At 42.7% G+C, this 19432-nt stretch overlaps 2 protein-coding genes and 1 long non-coding RNA gene across 4 annotated transcripts in view; 2 read left to right on the top strand and 1 right to left on the bottom strand.

The window, feature by feature from the left end:
* The first annotated feature begins 1125 nt into the window (after nt 1-1125).
* Nucleotides 1126-12079, top strand: LOC107036344. 2 transcript variants are annotated; one of them, XM_015254270.1, is made up of 8 exons: nt 1126-1178; nt 1328-1366; nt 1439-1737; nt 2731-2871; nt 2942-3118; nt 3189-3331; nt 5555-8835; nt 10181-12079. In XM_015254270.1, exons 1-8 carry the CDS (start codon nt 1151-1153, stop codon nt 10660-10662), a joined length of 4590 nt encoding a protein of 1529 aa, XP_015109756.1. In that variant the 5' UTR covers nt 1126-1150; the 3' UTR covers nt 10663-12079. The 2 variants fall into 2 exon arrangements, with proteins under 2 accessions (XP_015109756.1, XP_015109755.1); XM_015254269.1 differs by lacking the exons at nt 1126-1178; nt 1328-1366; nt 1439-1737; ... (1 more) ...; nt 2942-3118; nt 3189-3331 and adding exons at nt 3923-4060; nt 4131-4307; nt 4378-4520.
* A 429-nt stretch (nt 12080-12508) lies between these two features.
* LOC107036307 lies at nt 12509-13480 on the top strand. Its single transcript, XR_001460781.1, has 3 exons — nt 12509-12908; nt 13053-13149; nt 13221-13480. It is a non-coding gene; the product is annotated as an uncharacterized LOC107036307 (long non-coding RNA).
* A 791-nt stretch (nt 13481-14271) lies between these two features.
* Nucleotides 14272-19432, bottom strand: part of LOC107036337 (myosin-VIIa) — a 12321-nt gene continuing 7160 nt past the window's right edge. The window contains exons 7-8 of the mRNA XM_015254261.1: nt 15692-18902; nt 14272-14774 (exon numbers count right to left, since the gene is read on the bottom strand). Coding sequence (XP_015109747.1) covers nt 14401-14774; nt 15692-18902 — 3585 coding nt within the window. The 3' untranslated portion in view covers nt 14272-14400. The remainder of the gene's footprint in view (nt 14775-15691; nt 18903-19432) is intronic.

Below are 19432 nucleotides of genomic sequence, written 5' to 3'. Positions count from 1 at the left end.
CTCAAAATGGCCCCAAATTACGAATACATAAACGTAATTTACGATTTTGTATTTGTAAATTACGCTCAAAATCGCTGTAAATTACGACGATTTTTTCGGTATTTTACGTATACTTATCCGAAATTAATGACGAAGAAAAAAATGTTATTTTAAGCGTAAAATACAGTATTTTTCTCGAAGATAATAAAATACTTTTCTATTTCACGCGCTAAGTTTCTTGCTATTCACTTCCAGTTTTGTGTACAATAAGAATGTTTATAAATTTTTATTAAACTGTCTAACCACCAGGGGTCAGATTAATATTAATAATTCTTCTAGGTTTTTGCGATCCAACCCAAAAACTTCAGGAAGTAAATAATTAAATAAGGTAAACTAACATAAATAACGTACAGCCTTTCTCATTGTTCGTATTATGTATCATTTTCCCCCCTCTGCACCGGGCTTTTGTATCCTAAATACAGTAAATAAATAATAACAATAAAAATACGTTTCTACTAAGATCGTAATTTATGATTTCTCAAGTGTGAAATACGTTTAATGAAACGTAGAAGACACTTTGTTTGAACGTAATTTACGTTTTTATTTTGAGCGTAAATTACGCTTAGCAAACCGTCATTTACATTAAAATTTTTCTGTGTGTTGACTCATCCGCTATTTCGGACTAACCAGGAAAATTATTCAAATAGTTCATCGAGGAAATTGATGGATTGATGACAACAAGCATTAACTATGCAGCCGATTTATCAAGGAAAGTTGATGACTCCTAAACGACTCTAAACGCGCTAGACTCTGAGTAAACATCGCTCTTCCACGAATTTATCCGAAAGAACAGATAACTGAGCGTAAAAAAATTCTTCCGTGTCGACAAACAATTCTGTTTTCCTTCAAACTTTATCTGCGCTCATTTTCTTGACCGTATATTTTCCCACGGGATACTGCGCGGACGTATGGAATTGCCAGTCCCGCTGGGTTATCAAGGGGGAATCCCCGGTTTTTTTTTATCACCAGGTTATCACTGTTGAATTTTACATCTCCGCGTCAACCTTAGTTTTATTAGTGATTCGCCTACTCCATAATGTTTATGAGTGACACATCGAGGCGTACTTATAAAAGAGGGATGAGGACTGTTGACCGGCATCAGTCTCTCGAGATGGCTTGCGGGATAAAGATCGCCACCGGTAAGCCCACACTCATCGCACGCTTCGGAGATGTGTACGGTCAATTGAAATTGTTCTGGAAAATACGTTGTAATTGAAAAATTGACCGTGACCACTTCGACCTATTGTGCGTCTCAATTCATTAATTTCGATGATTTACGTTTCTCTAGCTTTGGCGGTCTGTCTGGCGATTGCAAATGCAGGGCCAAGTGAGTTTGATGTTCAAAATGAGTGATCGGTAGTGATCTCCCGCGGGTATTCATTATTGCGGATAATTACAGGTCCATTTCCACGTGACAGGAGCCTAGTTTACAGCTATTACGGAGATGTCAAGGCAGGAATTATCGAGCCTGCAGCGTACGCCTCGCAATTTGGGATATATGGGTATTTCAATGTTAAACCAGTCGACAGTGACCCTGAATACCCAAATTCATTCGTCGCAGCGTTAAAAAGTGTCAAGACGGGACTGCATAATGGTCTCGCGGAACATTATGAACAGACCAAGGCGTTCCGGGCGCTGCCGGAATCCGCGAAAATCCTTGAGGATCCGTTCCTCATCGTTTATGATGAGAATGGACAGGTGAGATTTAACATATTATTTTTGTACTGCTTCTGCAGTACATTGGTATCGCATACTTTCCAAACTCGGAAACTTGAAAATCACGGGCTGCTGCGATGGGGTTTTTTTACTAAAGTGGCCAGTCCGCACGGAGGAAAAAAATTAAGGGAAAAATCTAGCGAATTCGTTAGAAAATTCTATTCGATTTCTCTTGAACTTTGTACTAGTTTTTTATTAAACTCATATTCGCCAGAAAATTTTTGTCGGCCTAATGACGAAATATACTAGGGCAAACCGGACCACAGGACAAAACGGATCACTGGGAGAAAATTGATAATTTTTGCAAAAATTGAAAGTCATTTGTGGTTTGAGGTGATTAGCAAATCTGATCGAATTGCGGTGCAACGACACTTGTTGTCTATAAATCCCCTGTGACGGTTACGATCCAAGAAACTCAGTTTTAATTCAACACATTCAGTGTTCCTGATTTGAAGGAAAGAAAAAACAACAAAAATTACCAATTTTCTCTCAGTGGTCCGTTTTGCCCTGCGGTCCGTTTTGCCCTACTCTCCCCTATTGGCTGATTCTATTGAAATAGTCAATAGAAAATATTCAATCGAAAAAGTCAATAGAATTTGATTTTTCTACATAAGCTATTCTATTTAGATATTTTCTGCAGAATTTCCTCGTCGAAATTTTCTAAGTTTTTTTGTTTAATTTTTTTGACGAGAAGAAACGAAAAATAGAATTTAAAAAAACTTGGAAAATTTGAGCCGAGGAAATTTTGTAGAAAATATCACGGGAGAATAAATTACTCAGAAAAATCGAATATTCTATTGACTTTTTTTATTGAATATTTTCTATTGAGTATATCAATAGAATTCTCTAACGAATTTAGGTTTATCTATTAAATTTTTTCATGCATAATCACGAAGAAATGTCCTCACTCACGTTGTTGTTGAGCTCACGTCACAAAATCGATTTTTCGAAAGCTTCATTCGTTGAATCTTTCAGTTGGAAGGTGTCAAAGTATCGACAGAGGAGCCCGGATGGTCCAAAAACATGAAACTGGCCATTGCATCCATGCTGCAATTGGACCTCCCCAGCATGAACCTGGACTCTCCAATCAAACACCAGAGCTTCATGTCTAAAGAGGTAGGTAATGACTGACGGGAGCACCCTGTTACCAAATTACTTTCATGTTCTCTTTGGTTGTTACCACCAGAACACAATCCACGGAGACTGCTGGACCAGCTACGACGTTCATGCCAAGGACCCCAATGCCATCGAAGAGAGTAACAACTTCATCATCACGAAATTTTCATCCCCTAGGAACTGCACGAATTACAATGTTTATACGTTCAATCACGCGGAGACTGAAACGTGTGATCTTCCTCCAGAGGTGAATCTCATTCACTCACAGGCTTCGGAATTTAATTCAATATTTTTATGGGATATTTTTACAAATCTAGAAACCTGTGAACATGGCTAGCAGGCGGGTTTTCCAAGCTGAGAAGCGAGGTCAGGACATTCTTATCAAGTCTCTCATAGCTCACGGAGGTGTCAACTACTTCCCTTGGAGAGGACGGTCCGAAGCTCACTACGTCCTCAACAAGTAAGTCTCCATTCAGCTATCTCCTTGAAGAATTCCAGTGAAATGTTTTTCTACTTTTGCAGTCGAACATCAGAGCTTTCANCAAAAATTACCAATTTTCTCTCAGTGGTCCGTTTTGCCCTGCGGTCCGTTTTGCCCTACTCTCCCCTATTGGCTGATTCTATTGAAATAGTCAATAGAAAATATTCAATCGAAAAAGTCAATAGAATTTGATTTTTCTACATAAGCTATTCTATTTAGATATTTTCTGCAGAATTTCCTCGTCGAAATTTTCTAAGTTTTTTTGTTTAATTTTTTTGACGAGAAGAAACGAAAAATAGAATTTAAAAAAACTTGGAAAATTTGAGCCGAGGAAATTTTGTAGAAAATATCACGGGAGAATAAATTACTCAGAAAAATCGAATATTCTATTGACTTTTTTTATTGAATATTTTCTATTGAGTATATCAATAGAATTCTCTAACGAATTTAGGTTTATCTATTAAATTTTTTCATGCATAATCACGAAGAAATGTCCTCACTCACGTTGTTGTTGAGCTCACGTCACAAAATCGATTTTTCGAAAGCTTCATTCGTTGAATCTTTCAGTTGGAAGGTGTCAAAGTATCGACAGAGGAGCCCGGATGGTCCAAAAACATGAAACTGGCCATTGCATCCATGCTGCAATTGGACCTCCCCAGCATGAACCTGGACTCTCCAATCAAACACCAGAGCTTCATGTCTAAAGAGGTAGGTAATGACTGACGGGAGCACCCTGTTACCAAATTACTTTCATGTTCTCTTTGGTTGTTACCACCAGAACACAATCCACGGAGACTGCTGGACCAGCTACGACGTTCATGCCAAGGACCCCAATGCCATCGAAGAGAGTAACAACTTCATCATCACGAAATTTTCATCCCCTAGGAACTGCACGAATTACAATGTTTATACGTTCAATCACGCGGAGACTGAAACGTGTGATCTTCCTCCAGAGGTGAATCTCATTCACTCACAGGCTTCGGAATTTAATTCAATATTTTTATGGGATATTTTTACAAATCTAGAAACCTGTGAACATGGCTAGCAGGCGGGTTTTCCAAGCTGAGAAGCGAGGTCAGGACATTCTTATCAAGTCTCTCATAGCTCACGGAGGTGTCAACTACTTCCCTTGGAGAGGACGGTCCGAAGCTCACTACGTCCTCAACAAGTAAGTCTCCATTCAGCTATCTCCTTGAAGAATTCCAGTGAAATGTTTTTCTACTTTTGCAGTCGAACATCAGAGCTTTCACTTGAGCCCCATTTGACCCCAAGTTTCCGGAAACTTTACAATGATTTTATTATTTGAACTGTGCAGGTCTAAATTTGAATCTTGATATTTAACCGTTAGAAAACATTTTAAAAACTTGAAAAAAAATTAAAGAGTTTACTTTGGAGGACGATGAAACAATTTTAAATATGCATTTTTGGAAAATTACGAGCATTTTGTATAAATAATTTATAGACAATCAATTTTCTATCATAACAATAACAAAAGCCAAAGTACTTGGATATCTTGGATAGAAAAACCTAGCGCTTTCTCTAAGAAATTCTATTGAATTTCTATTGCAACTCTATAAGAATTCACTTGAAGTTCTATGAGAATCCTATTTAAAAAATCTTTTTTTTGTGCTCTTTCTACAGAAGATTATGTAACATTACTATGTCATTTTGTTGAGAGATATTTGATAGATAAAAGTCAATATACTTTTATCTTTCTATAAAAATTCTTGGGCGTAAATTTTGTATGTTTATCCGCAATTCTTTCATTTGTTTTTCATAATAAAATTGCATAATAAAAATGATATCAGTTTGTGAAGTCGCTCTGATTTAACGGCAATCCATGAAACTTCATTAAGGCGTTTCATGAATTATCTATAAATTTTCCCAGAATTTTTTCAGAATTCCTTTTCAAGTTATCACGATCGCGACGTCAATCGTTAATAATTTGAAAAGGAAATCTAAAAAAAATGAGGAAAATTCACCGTTAATTCCATTTTGATTATAAACATGGTATATGAATTCCAGATGAATGTCAATATTTACCTTTTCCGCATGAAACACTTTAATGCTAAATTATCATGTGAAATTTACTTACGAATCCATATATCCCCTTCCCCCTATGATTCGACGCTCTACTGGCTCCAGCCCTTGTGTCTTTACACAAATAAATAAAAAAAATCCTCTGCTCTACAAAAATTCCAGCGCAACCTTCGTCCTGCTAGAAGACAAGTCATCAGCCTTCGACCCTCCCACCGCGGACCTCACAAAGCTTCCTCTAATCAAAGACATAAGCTACCACCGGCCCACGGGCTCCTACTCCCACGACGGCGGTATGGATATCACGCAAGGTCGGCACGTCGTGGAGGAGGACCTCACCTCAAAAGTGAAGAAAATGTTGGCCGAAGCAGCGGACTACCTCGACGAGAACCACCTCGAGGCGAATGAGCCCGACTTCAAACGCGGCCAAACCATCAACAGAATTATCCACACCATGAGTTTCATGGGAAGTTCCTCCATTCGAATGCTGTTCACCGAGATCAAAACCCCCCAAAGTCCAAAGATGCAAACAATGAAGAACATTTTCTTGGAAGCGTTACCCCACGTCGGAACGCAAGCATCGCTTCTCGTCGCAAGCGAGCTCATCTCGCTCAGACTCATCAACACCATCTCCGCAATAAAACTGCTCGCAAACCTGCCCCTGAGCGTTAGAAACCCAACGAAAGAATCGCTGGCGCAAGTCGACAGTTTGTTACACGTCACCTCTCACCACGTCAAAAGCGCCGCATTTCCGAATTTGGCAAGTCTTGTCTTCAGGACCTTCCGAAACACCCCCGACCCCGAGAACAACTCCGATCTGAACGATTACATCGACATCTTCTACAATCTGGTAATCAACGGGGAGTACCACGAGAAAGTGGCGGCTCTGTCATCGCTGAGGAACATCCAAGTGGGCAAAGTATTCCACCTTCTAGCGCCCCTCGTCCGCGGCGAAGTGGTGTTCAACGACCTCGAGAACGAGGACTCTAAGACAAACGTGCGCTTGCACGCAATCTGGGCCGTGGAGAAGTCCCTCCCGAGTTACCAGGCCGCCCACGACCTCCTCTGGCCCATCCTGGCGGACAGCAATCTCCCCCTGAAGCTCAGAACAGCCGCCTACGACATCCTCATTCGTCAAGCCCCAACCATGACCAACATCCTGCACATCTACTGGTTCATGGTCTACGAGAAGAACGAGCACCTCTACAACTACCATTACACCACCCTCAAGGGCCTCGCCAACTCCGTGGACCCTTGCAGCACGCACCTGAGAGAGCTTGCAACCAAGATCATGCGCTTCACAAGAATTCACACCCCAGTGTCTTACGCATTGTCGTCGTCTTACATGGTCGACGCTGTGGACGAGATCTACGGCCACGGAGATCAGTTCTCCGTGTCCTACATTTTGGGCGACAGGAACGCACTCCCCGAAGTGCTGAACATCGAGTCCTCAGTCATGGAGGGACGCCGACGCGTCACCCTCTGGAAGATACAACTCATCGTGACGAAAATCTTTCTGTATCCCTCGCTGATGTCACCTTTCGCAAACTACAGACCACCACACTTCATAAGCAACGAAGACGTCAGACGGATTCTCCAAGAAACGAGCAGAGCTGTCAAGCTGAAGAGCATCGAGGTTGACGCAGTGGTCTCCTACAAAGGTCGAGTTGTCTTCGCGAATTCTTACAAGAACCTAGAGCTCATGGACTTGGTCTCTTCGCTGGAGTCTCTCTTGCAATTCGAAGGCAGAACTTTGAAAGTTAATCAGCAGTTCGTCTCCTACGACAAGATGTACGAGCAGCACGTCGTGAGCGAGATGGGTCTTCCTGTTCTGATGGAGAGCAAGATTCCAGAGGTGACTTCGATCATCGGACAGGTCGAAAAGGATAATTCGATGTCGCCGAGGTTCAAGGGGGACGTTGCCTACAAGGGGTGGAGACACGGGGACTACTCCATGTCGATTTACAATCCCCTGCTCGATACTTGGCACTCGATCAGGAGGACCACCGCCACGGACGTGCAGCTCTCCTTCCGATCCACGAGTGGCTTCAACATCGAGACGGAAACTTTGGAGAGTATTTTCCCCATCCTTCCCATGACGAAACATTCCAGACAGGGGATGGTCACTCACGCCAAGGACTGCACGACTGTCAGCGAGGACGACAATGGCGCCCTGAAGGAGTCCTGTCCGAGCTGCGAACACCACGAGACCGTGACCAGGGGGATCGCCGCCAAGCGGAATCACGAGGTCACTCACGATATGAAGGACGTTGGGCTCCAGTTCTCGAACTCAATCTTCGATTGCGAAACGGGGTTGACCCCAATTGCCATCGACAAGGACTTCTTCAGATCGTTGTACAAGGAGCGTAAGAACGTTCTGGGGTATGACTTGATCGCCGAACTCCTGGCACTCCGTCAGACCGGAAGGAACCTGGTCAACTCCCCGAGGATGGGGAGCTGCGGGGTGATGTACAAGCTGGAACCCAGCGCGAAGTACCCAACGTCGTATGTGAAGGTGTCGACCAAGGGGAATGCGGAGAGGAGGGAGACGGCTCAGGGAATCCTGCACATCCTGAAGGGGATTAAGCTGAACGTCAGAGGGCACCTCGAAGCTTTCGACGCAACCACCAACGAGACTTCTCGCGCCTGGCACGTGAATATGGACTTGGACATGAACCGCGAACACAGAGTGAACACTCTGGGCTTGCAGCTGACTAGGACCAGCCCCGGCGAGAAGAATCTGGTGGTTTGCGTTGACGCGCAGAAGTCGTATCCCAGTATTCCAGACGATCCGCTCAGGGTGGGCGTCACCAAGGAGGAGACCTACGGCAAGCTCACGTTCTCGATGACGGAGACAGCTGACACAGAGTGTTCGCGAGATCAGACCTTGATCACCATCGGCGTGAAGGGGGAATTGTCCGAGGAACAGAAGAAGAAGTTCATCCAGGAGAGCATCAGCGGAGACTGCAAGGCTGACGTGGACAACCCCCTGTACAGCAATGCGGAGAACCTCGTCCCCAGGACTACGAGCTGCCTCGAGCACGCCATGAGGTTCACCACGCTCAGGAAGTACACCATCAACGTGGCTCACGCCAATGTTCCTCAGTCGATCTCCTCTGCTCTGCACGCTTATGAGGACAAAATCAAAGCGCTGTTCTACCCGCATCTGGTGTACACGTCGGAACATACTGACGAGGGGACCATGAAGGTGATTGTCAAGTTCCCGATGACGTTGGACAATGTGAATGTGTCCGTCGCGACGCCACATCAGGGCTGGGATGTCGTGGGTGCTGAGGTGTCAGAGGACAGTCGGATTGGGGTTGAACGCAATCCACCGAGGCTTGAAGGGTTCGGACCGAGTCCTGATAAACATCTGTGGATGAGTCCTTTGGACAACACGCGATTCCCTCTTACGTTCCTCCAGAAGTACAGAGATAATCAAATCAGTAGGTTTTTCTTGTTTTTTAAATAGATTTAAGGGGAGATTACTATGAGTATCGACGTCGGTGGCCGAGTGGGTTAGACGCAAGTCTAGTTTGCGAAAGGTTGTGAGTTGGATTCTCCGTGGAACCGAATTTTTCAACGGAAGGCTCCGGAGAGCGGGAGGTTGCTAATAGAGTAACCGCCTGTACCGGCATGCGTTTCCTGTGGTTTCCCATGCTACTCCTATGTTCTACACTGAGAAAAAAATCTCCCAAAAATTAGTGTGCTGTCCCCCAACGCCGGGACATAACATGGGGTCGTCGAAAAATTCATAAGTGGCACCCTAATTTTTGGTGGGACTCCGGTCACTTTTTCGGGGGATTCCCGTAAAAATTAGTGCGCCACATGCGAATTCTCCGATGACTCCCTGTTATGTCCCAGCGTTGGTGAACAGCACACTAATTTTTGGAAGGATTCTCACAAAATTACGATGTATTTTTTTCTCCGTGTATAGGAGGGAGAATGCGGTACAGTGTAGATCCACAGCCGCATGCATAGGGTTGGATAGAGTGCCGAAATGCGACCCGAAAGGGGAACTCGAAAGGCCTTAAAAAAAATGCTACTATGAGTTTTAAAAGTCGCGGGCTATTGGAATGCGATTTCTTATACATTGAAGATCGATTATGTATGTTTGCAAATGAATAATTAGTCCAAAAAATTAATTGTTTATTGCTCGTTTGCGCCACAGACGCTTAAAATGTTAAAAATAGTTCAGGGCCTCCAATTTTTGAGCCACAGGTTTCTTTTTTTTTTCAATTTTTTTTTAAATATGTGCAATAACAATTATGAATCAGTTGTTTGAAATTTAACTCCTACGCAGCTAATTTCGTTATTTTGTTAATAAAAAAATGGCACTATTCATGTAAAATAGCTTGAAAAATGGTTGTGAAAGAATCGAGAATATATATTAAATATTTTGAGGATACTTTTTTCGCCTATTGTACGTGAATGGTGCAAATTTTTATTTTAAACAAAACGGAATTAGCTGTGTAGGAGCCGAATTCCAAAAAACTAATTCGTAATTATTTTTGCACACGTTTTTTCAAACATTTTGAAAGAATAGAAGTCTCTGTAGCTGAAAAATTGAAGGCCCCGGACTATTTTCAACATTTGAGGCATGTGGTCAGAGGAAACGAACAATAAATAATTAATTTTTTGTACTAATTATTCGTTTTTAAATATATAATCCATCTTCAATGGATGATAAATCTCACTCCAATCGCCCGCGACTTTTAGAACTCACAGTAGTCTCCCCTTAACTTGTAACAATTCTGTGGGACCCCGTGATAATGTTGTTCTTTGTTGCAGGGCTCTGTTCTCTGCGTCCCAAAGTTGTTTTAACAACGGATGGGGGAGAGATTCCTTACATGGTGACCGACGATTGGACATTGGCGACTGGCGATTACGTTATGCAAAGCTTCGCAGTATTCGTCAAGAGTGTGAATAACGTAATGGGAGTTAAATTCTTCTCGGGTAAAGACGTCGTCGAATTCTCCCCGAACGTGAATGGCTATTCTCTTAAAATTAATGACGAAGAGTTTGCTGTCAGCAGAATGATCAACGGGACATTCGTTCCCGAGGATGATGACTTTTCGTGGTCGTTCAAATTAACTAGCTATGGAGGAGTTAATACCGTTGAAATTCAAGAGGTTCCTATCGTAGTGTTCCACTCGTTGAATAGTGTCACACTTATGATTAATCGCGAATTACGGTGGAGTATTACTGGGCTGTGCGGAAATATGGACGGCACGCACAGGACTAAACTCCCCGAGGCCCATCGTCTTCCTTAAGCCTGGATTATTATTTTTTGCTTGAATAGTTGGTACCTGCTTACTGTGTATTCCTCTTTTTAAAAACAAAACCGAACGCGCGCTATAGCGCACTGTAATTCTAACAATCATAACTGAAAATCTCAAAATGAAATTAATCATGAATTAAATTTGCCACCTCAGACGACTGAAACCAATGAGGAATAAGCATGACAGACGTGTCTGTTCTTTATATTAACTTTCTGAAGTTAAGTTTTCCGAAGGAAAAGTTTCAGGAATGTATTGTATTTTTTTATGTATAATACATCCAGTGTACCGCTTTTTGAAGACAATCTATTCGGCGTATTGTGTTGTAAGATGTGTTGTAAATAATGATAGCATATACGTTAAAAATATTACGATAATTCTATATTATATTATATTCTATACTTTTTTATATCATATATATGATATATAATAGAGTAATATATGTATTATAACATATGATGTATGTATGATGTATGATATCTTTAATGTATGCTATCATCATTTATAAAAAATCTAATGACACAATACGACGAATTGATTGGCTTCAAAAAACGTTACACTGGATTTTTTATTAAAGGATATATTGACGATTAAAAAGAAGATACTGTTTTTTATGGGATGTTATATTGTGATCTGTGGGGAGGAATTATTGGGTTGCTGACATCAACGCCTATGTCTTCACACGCAGGAAAAAATTCAATAGAAAACCTAGCGAATTCGCTAGAAAATTGTATTGGAATTCTATAGGAAATTTTCATACGTGCATACTTAATTGGTTTAGACATTAATGAGGCTGCACATTTATTGAGGGATGAGCCTGGTGAGGCTGAAATAATTAGCGAAACGGCGCAAAATGATAATTAGATAAATGTTGTTTTCATTTTCTCCAACATCCCTCAATATTTTCGGATATTTAGCAACGACAGAGATGAATCTGAACACAGATACTGTTTTCATCAATTCAATCAGTGAATAAAACGTGACATAATTTTGAAAATCCAAATTTTTTCACTTTTTTTTTGAAAGTTCGGTATTATGAACACCTAGGGATTGAAAGAAAAAAATTACTCGAAATATCCGTGTAAACGGTATAAAACTTGGACGAAAAATTTGAGGATAAGAGTTATTGAAAAAAACGAAAAAACAAAGAAAAAATCATATCCCCGCAATGGGCTGTCGAAAAAATCTAAAAAAAAATTGAAAGGTAGTTAAAAAAAAATTATGAAATTTATGCAATTTATGAAATCACATATGAAATAGCGCAAAGGGCATTCCTTACGAAAAAAGCCCCCCAAATCGTAAAAAAAATCGAGATCAATTTCCAAAAGGGTGAGGGTCAGTCGTTAACTCATTTGTCATGGAGTACCTCATATTCATCTTTCAATAAATAATTTATAAATATTGACATCAAGTCATCGATCTTTTAATTTTTCCTCTCCACCATTTCCATAAGAAAAACTAATAAAACAATTCATGCTTTAAAACGAATCACGAAGGGAAAAAAGAAGACTTATTCACATGATAGCCCAAGTGGAAACGCCACTGTGTTTTGTCAACAAAAACGCCTGGCTTATCAACGAATTATCTTCTACTGATACTCCCCCAATAGGAAGAAAAAGAGTGGAACGCGAGAAGAAACCCGAAGAAGATAGAAAGAATAACAATTCAATTTCATCCGAGTGTTTTCTCCAATTTATAAGTTTGTTGGTCTGAGTGTGCATTCTATATTAAGAATAATCGGGGTTCTTGGTGACGGGGTTATCAGCAGATTTTCCCCAATACGTATGTCTGTTAGTCTGTTCGCACTTGCCTCATCAGGATTATTGAACCAAAGGCCTTCGTAATTACTGCGTTCAAGCGAACACGACTAATTACCCTAGAGCTAGCACCAAATTATTCGTAAAATTTTAGTTCGGAATCCAATCCACCGTTCGTTTTGCAGTTTTCTTTCTATTTCGCAATCGATTCTTTTGTTCGCAATAATTTTTCAACCGAAGAATTTAATTCCCGACGCGACTAATCGAAGAGTAGATTCGGAGAAAAAACATTTCCTCCACCGGGTTATCACCGCAAATCGTTTGACGTTCAATTCATTTCATCTCATTATTCTTTAACCCTCCAACAGCTATTCGGTTATCACCGATGACAGTGGTACGTCATTCCGTGGTTTATAAAGGGAAGCAACTGGCCAACTGACACTAGTCTCTCGAGATGACTTGTGGAATTAGCGCACGCCACGGGTAAGCCCCTCCGATTACACGATTCCGAGAAGTGTGCGTCAATTGAGAATTGGTTTGATAAAATTCTCGCCAAGTGGACAATTGATTTAATCCTGCTCTACTTATTTCGAGAGGTGGTACACTAATTTATTCGTGATTTTCTAGCGCTGGTGGCCTGCTCGGGCGTCGAGTGAGATTGACATTCCCTTCGTAATTCCAAGGGATTTCGATGGCCTCGTCAGGGGAGGTGAAACCGATTGAGGTAGGTAACAACTGATGGGAACATTCTGTTTTCCAAATTGATCTAATGTTCTCTTTGGTTGTTACCACCAGAACCTAACTAATTGAGGGAGCTTGGAACAGTGGAAATCGACTGGTGGACGTTTTGGAATAGCAACCGATTGTCAATCCAGTTTATCGATAATTACGAATTTCGTGCAGTGCAATGAAGTACAGTCCAGAAGTCGATAAAGAGAATTTTTATACGTATTAAGAACGTTCAGAATATATTCTAAGTGCATAATCTACTCATTTGTCAGTATTAATGATAATTAAAGATAATAAAACATGCATTCGTTATTTTACTACAATTACACTCATTCCGTTCTTATTTATTCCTCTTATCAAGAATTGAGTAGTGAAGTGGCATAATAATAATAATAATAATAATAATAATAATAATAATAATAATAATATTTAATAATAATATTATTAATATTATTATTAATATTAATAATAATAATATTATTATTAATATTATTATTATTATTATTATTATTATTATTATTATTATAAAACTGAAAAATTAATTATTTAAAACAATAATAATTCTTTTCAGTAAAATATAATGACAGTTTTTATTTTTTTTAGCCAATAGCCAGTTTCCAATGAATATCTCGGAATCTAAGGGAGATAGCAAAATTTTTGTCACAAACTTTTTTGTAGAGTCGATTGAGAGCTACAACAAATGTAATTACGAAAATTTCGCTATCTCTCTTAGATTCGGAAATATTCTTCAAGAACTCAACCGGGAGATGAGACTTAAACCGTTTTACCACACTTCGCTACTGAATTCAGGGAAACTCGTTTCTGTCGATTGTTTCAATTCAAAAAACGCTGAACCGAGGGGGTACCGTTGGTAAATATTCTGGAGTAATTGAAATTTTAGGTAGAACAATGCATTTGCGATTCATTTTCGAAATTAAAGATTAAGGATAGGGCCACCACAAAGAGTTCTTCAACTTCAACTTCAACTTCATTTCTACATTTATAAAATTGCTGAAGATCGCTTAGCCAACCGGTTTTCATCTCAATTTTGAAAATAATTACAACGGTCAAAAAAACCTATTCAAGAATTTAAAGATTATTGAGAAATCGATGAGGATAAGTTTTCTCTACATATTTAATAACATTCAAAATACATGCTACATTCGTAATCTACTCATGCGTCAGTGTTAATAATAATTACAATTTAGTGAAACATGCAATTTGTTAATCGATATTTGTTAATTTATTACAATCTCTCTGACTCCTTACTTTCCAACGTTGACTTAAGGTAGTGGATGTACGAAGATATCAAATCATCCATCTTGTACCCTTGAGCAGTCTCGCAGAGGATCTTCTGGCCCTTCATGAAGTTCCCTATCGTCATGTGGAAGTAAGTGTTCCCGGAGGACCAGTTGGAGAGTTCTGTGAAGCTCCACATCCCGAGAATGTCCTTCGTTTGAGGGTGAATCGCACTCACGCCGTTTTTATTTATTCCTATTATCAAGAATTCAGGGAAACTCGGTTCTGTGGATTGTTTCACTTCGAAAAAGGCTGAACCGAAGGTGGGCCACTGGTAAATGTGCTGGAGGAACTGAAGTTTCGCGTCGTATTGACTCATTCCTAACAGAAACAAAGATAAATCTTCATGAATTCCACCAAAATCAATGCAAATGTCCTACTTATTGCCACTTAAACTTAAATGTAATGAATACATTCTCTCAATAACGAATTACTTCAACATACGAAATTATTACTTCAGAGTGTTTTTTAGTATTCACAAACAGCCATCGGCAATCATAAATTTTGAATAAAGTTCAATTTTGAAGAAGTCAATAGTTAATAGTACTCATCAATTTTAAACTATTAAATTAACTACCAATTAAATATCCAAATTCGGAATTATTTTATCGAGGAATAACTGACTTCGGAGGATTGACAATTATTTGGCTAATCGAAAATTTAGAAGTATTTGTCCATTTCTTACATGAATTCTAAGTTTGACGAGACTAAAAAATTAATTCATCAAATGCTCTCTACAATTATTTTCTTAATCAATAGTTGCTCGTTTCACTAGGACATCCTATACACTCGGGGTACCCAGAAACATAAATTATTTATCACAAAAGTTTCACACTGACGATAATTTTCGTATTAGGCGTAAAATTTTTATTCATTTTGTTAATTTTTTTAGATTTTTCTCCACATTTTAATATTTTCCCTAATCCCCAAAATTTAATTTTCCCATGAGACTCTGTGTTATTTTGCCACTATGGATTAATCATTATCAATAATCCTAAACTCTCAATTGAGCACGAACTCAAGTAAAATATTTTTATTCATATCAACTTCCGTTTAGAATTTATTTCAGATTTTCACTTTCAAAATTCAACTTATCGTTATACTATTTCAAGTCCTCCCAGATTAAATTCACGTCCTCCGAGAGCAACGAATCCTCTTCGCACCATCCCTATTCCTTTCTGCTATTTCGATAAATATTCTTACATTCCTTAAAAATCAGTGAATGCCTTATAAATTACCTGATTGCTGACTGTACGCCGAGGAGATATGTTTCTTCCAATCACTGGGCCTGTACACATGAACCAGATCAGCAGGAACGAACTCCTTGAGTTTATCCGGCACCTGGGCCATTTCATCCTTCACCTCTCCAAACTTGCTCCGATAAACCAGCGCAGCAAGCTTGACCGCGTCCTGCTTGCTGCAATTATGGTACCCCCTCAGATACTTCGGCAACTCCTGATGGAAGTAGAAGATGTCATCCGCGTTGACATCCCTCCCAGGATAGCAATTGACCCACAGCTTCTTCATAAAAAATATCTGGTACTGCACCTGCGTGACGCCGGACGACTTCGAGGGTCTCGACTTCCTCATCCACTCCATCAATTCATGAACAAAATCAAAGAAGAAGTACTCATGCGGTACTGAGAACACCTTATCCGAGATTTTGACGAAGAGACTGAACCCATCGCAGCTCCTGAGCTGCATTCTCTCCGCGATCTCCTCGCAGATGTCCGCCGCCTTGGTCGACGAGTGCACCTCGAAGGCCTCGTCAGTGTCATTAGGAAAATAAATCCTATGAAAAATCTGGAGACTCTTGAACCTGATGGCTTCCACCTCGAGAATGTACGGAGGATACTTCCTGTTCCCAAACTTCGAAGTTCTGTTCAGCCTGCTCAAGCAGTCAACAGCTAAGGGGGTCCTGGAGGCCCCCAGGAACGCCACAACTTCCTTCTGCACATTCGTAGAGCACGACATAACACCCGTTGCCAGCCACATCAGCTCCCACCCCCTCTCCTCGCTCAGCCTAATCTTGTTCTCCGTCAGTTGCCGGATGATCTGACAGTAGACCTCATCCCTCAGGTGCGAGTGCTCCAGCGCAGGAGCGAATATCAGATCCGTGTACTCGGTCCCCAAGCGCTGGCGATTGCTGGGCAGATCCCCCATGTACCTCAGGATATTCGTGAAGATGGCAACTGCTAACTGCGACAACTCCTGGTCCTCGCAGACCCTCGCCAGGAGCGCAGCCTTCATCGGGGTCCTGGTGTGCTTGAAAAGTGTCTCCTGCACGGTCCCCTTGGCCGAGGATATCGTCGACCCCCTCGAGATGGTGACGTTGAAGCTCTGTCTGAAGTGCTCCAGCGCGAACTTCCTCAAGGAGTGGGACCTCTGCTCAGCCCTCTCGACCCTCCTCCTCGCCATTGTGCCCTTAGTCGTGTAATCGCTCCTGAAGACGTCGACGACGGACTGTGGGGGTCTCCCAAGTGTCGGTATCACGTAGACGCACTCCGAGGGGAACTCCCCCTGCAGCCCATCCAGCCCCTCCCCGTACCCCCACTGCGACGTCATGACGGAGTGCCCCCTGCAGCCCACCAGCTTCACCAGGTCTCCCCGCCTCAGCGACAAGCAGGAGGTCTCCCCCAGGCCAGCCGTCACGTCGCTCATGTACTCCTGCGTGGCGACGGCGTAGACCGAGCGCTCCTTGAGGCCGTCCACCAGAAAATTTATGAGTGAAGCGAGATCCTCAGCGTCGCACGTCTGGAACACCCACTCCTCCCTCTGCACACTCGTTATGATGATGTTCCTCGAGTTCCCCTGGAAGTTCTGGACCGTCACCTCCGCCACTTCGGGAAACGACATCTCCAGGAGCACCCGCTCCTGGTCGTCAATGAAGTAGATCCCAGTCCAGTTGACAGCGATTATGACGTTGACAGTTGGCAAATCAGGTCCCGACGTCTTCAGGGTCTCGTAGAACCTCGAGAAGAGGATGGGCCAGGTGACCTTGGCGAACATCACGATGTCCTCCTTCGCTCTGATGACAGGCGCCCCTTGGATAACGTTGACGTTGCTCTCGTACGCCTTCAGCGTCAGCTTCTGCCACTTCTTCAGGGCCTCGTGCACCACCCCCTGGAGGAGGTGGTTGGGGATGTACAGGGGCATCGCGCTCTTCAGGTTCTCCGGAGTCATTCTCTTCTGGTGGTCGACGTACAGCTGCTGCGCCACCACCATCGCGATGTCCCCCTCGTTGCTGCACCTGTACTCCCCCTGCTTGATGCCCCTCGTGATCTGGTGGTAAATCAGGCTCGTGGCGACGCCGTCGAGGGTGGGGTCGTGCCAGGGGGCGAACACCTCTTTCCGCAGGAACAGCCGCCAGGGCGCCGAGCGCTCAGACTGCCCCTGCTCCCGGGCGTACTGCTCGCACTGGCAGATTGCGTCCAGCACGTGGTCCCTCCCTGCGCCGAGGGACAGGACCTTGTCGTAGAGGGTGATGAATAAGGAGAAGCCGAAGGTGTCGCGCAGGTTTATGCTGCGCGCCAGCGCCTCCACGACCTCCTGGGAGGTGCTGGCAGAGTCGGCCTCGATTGTCTTTGACTCTCCGTCCATGAAGGTCACCTCCAGGAGGATTGGGCTCTTGCTCTTCGTCGCCTGGAGCTCCAGCCAACTCGGGGGTTGGGATCTTGCGCCGTTCTTGTGGGTCCGCGTGAGCCTCCGGTCGCAGTAGGGCGCGTATCCCGGGGGGCCTGAGCGTATGAAGGAGCGGAGGTACTTGATGAAGCGGTCGGAGGGCGGGAAACAACCCACGCACAGCGACAGGAGGATCCAGCCGCGCGCGTGCGACGCCTTGCTCGGATTACTCGTCAACTGCTTCACTAGCTGACAGTAAATTTCGTCTCTGAGCTCCGGGCGAAGGAGCCCGTGGCCGATCACGAAGTGCAGTTTCTCGAGGTTTGTACTGCGCGTCTGCAGCCAATTCCCGTAGCTCTCGTTCACGTACTCGTCCTCGAGGATTCCGCGTCTGATGTGGTCCTGCAGCTTATTTTGCCTCTTCAGGGTCATTCGGATGAGGGATTTCTGGGCGATGCTGTGGTTCATCAGGTCTTGGTACTCTCGAGATCTTGCGAAGGTCTTTGAGAGGGTCTCGGTGACTGTTGACATTACGGTCTTACGCTCGGGGGTGTCGAGGGGGTTTCGTGGCTCCGGGAGGTCCCCCATGAACCGCAGGATCGTGGTCCAGAGCGCTTGGGAGGACAGCTGGTCGGACGCCAGCGGGAGGTCCAGCAGGGACTGCTTTAGGGGGCGGCGGGAGTACTGCGGCGCGATGTTGGAGGCGAAGTAGGTCGCTGCGAACTTACTGAAGTGGAAGGCGGAGAGGTCTTCGGGGGGGTCTTCCTCGGGGGGGAGCTCCAGGATGCTTCTCGCGTCTTCGGGATTTTTGGGGGACGCTGGGAGGTCCTGAGAAATTTAGTTTGAGATTTCGATACGTCTGTGTTCAGAGGAGTGGGTTGTTTGAATTGAGTGGGTCGGTTAGTTGATTATGAGAGGATCTAGGGGGAACTAATCAGGGATAGCCAAATTTGTAATATTTTATTACAGTTAAATATTGGAGCCCTTAATTAGATAACATCACTCTTGAAATTTTTTGAGCACTTAAGGATGTTCGACACCCTTTCTGCCAAAATTCACGTTTTTTTAATTTTTCTGGCAAACTTATGATGGAATTGACGTGAAAAAATATAACGTTTTTGCGTTTTGTCATTATTTAATGACTGACGAAATTTTAAGGTGGTGCGAACATTTTCCTGCGTTTTCTCTAAACTTTTAAAAAGAATCACAAAACTGTAGAAAAAACGCATGAAAATTATCGCACCACTACGCAACTTCGTGAGCCATTAAAGAATGACAAACCACAAAATCGTTATATTTTTTCACGTCACTCCCATCGATAATTTGCCAGAAAAATGAAAACAACGTCAATTTTGGCT

Source organism: Diachasma alloeum, unplaced genomic scaffold (assembly GCF_001412515.2).
Source record: "Diachasma alloeum isolate Michigan unplaced genomic scaffold, Dall2.0 Dall_scaffold_00208, whole genome shotgun sequence".
Taxonomy (NCBI): Eukaryota; Metazoa; Arthropoda; class Insecta; order Hymenoptera; family Braconidae; genus Diachasma; species Diachasma alloeum.
Note: the sequence above shows the minus strand (reverse complement) of the source record. Positions and strands in the feature narration are given on the sequence as shown.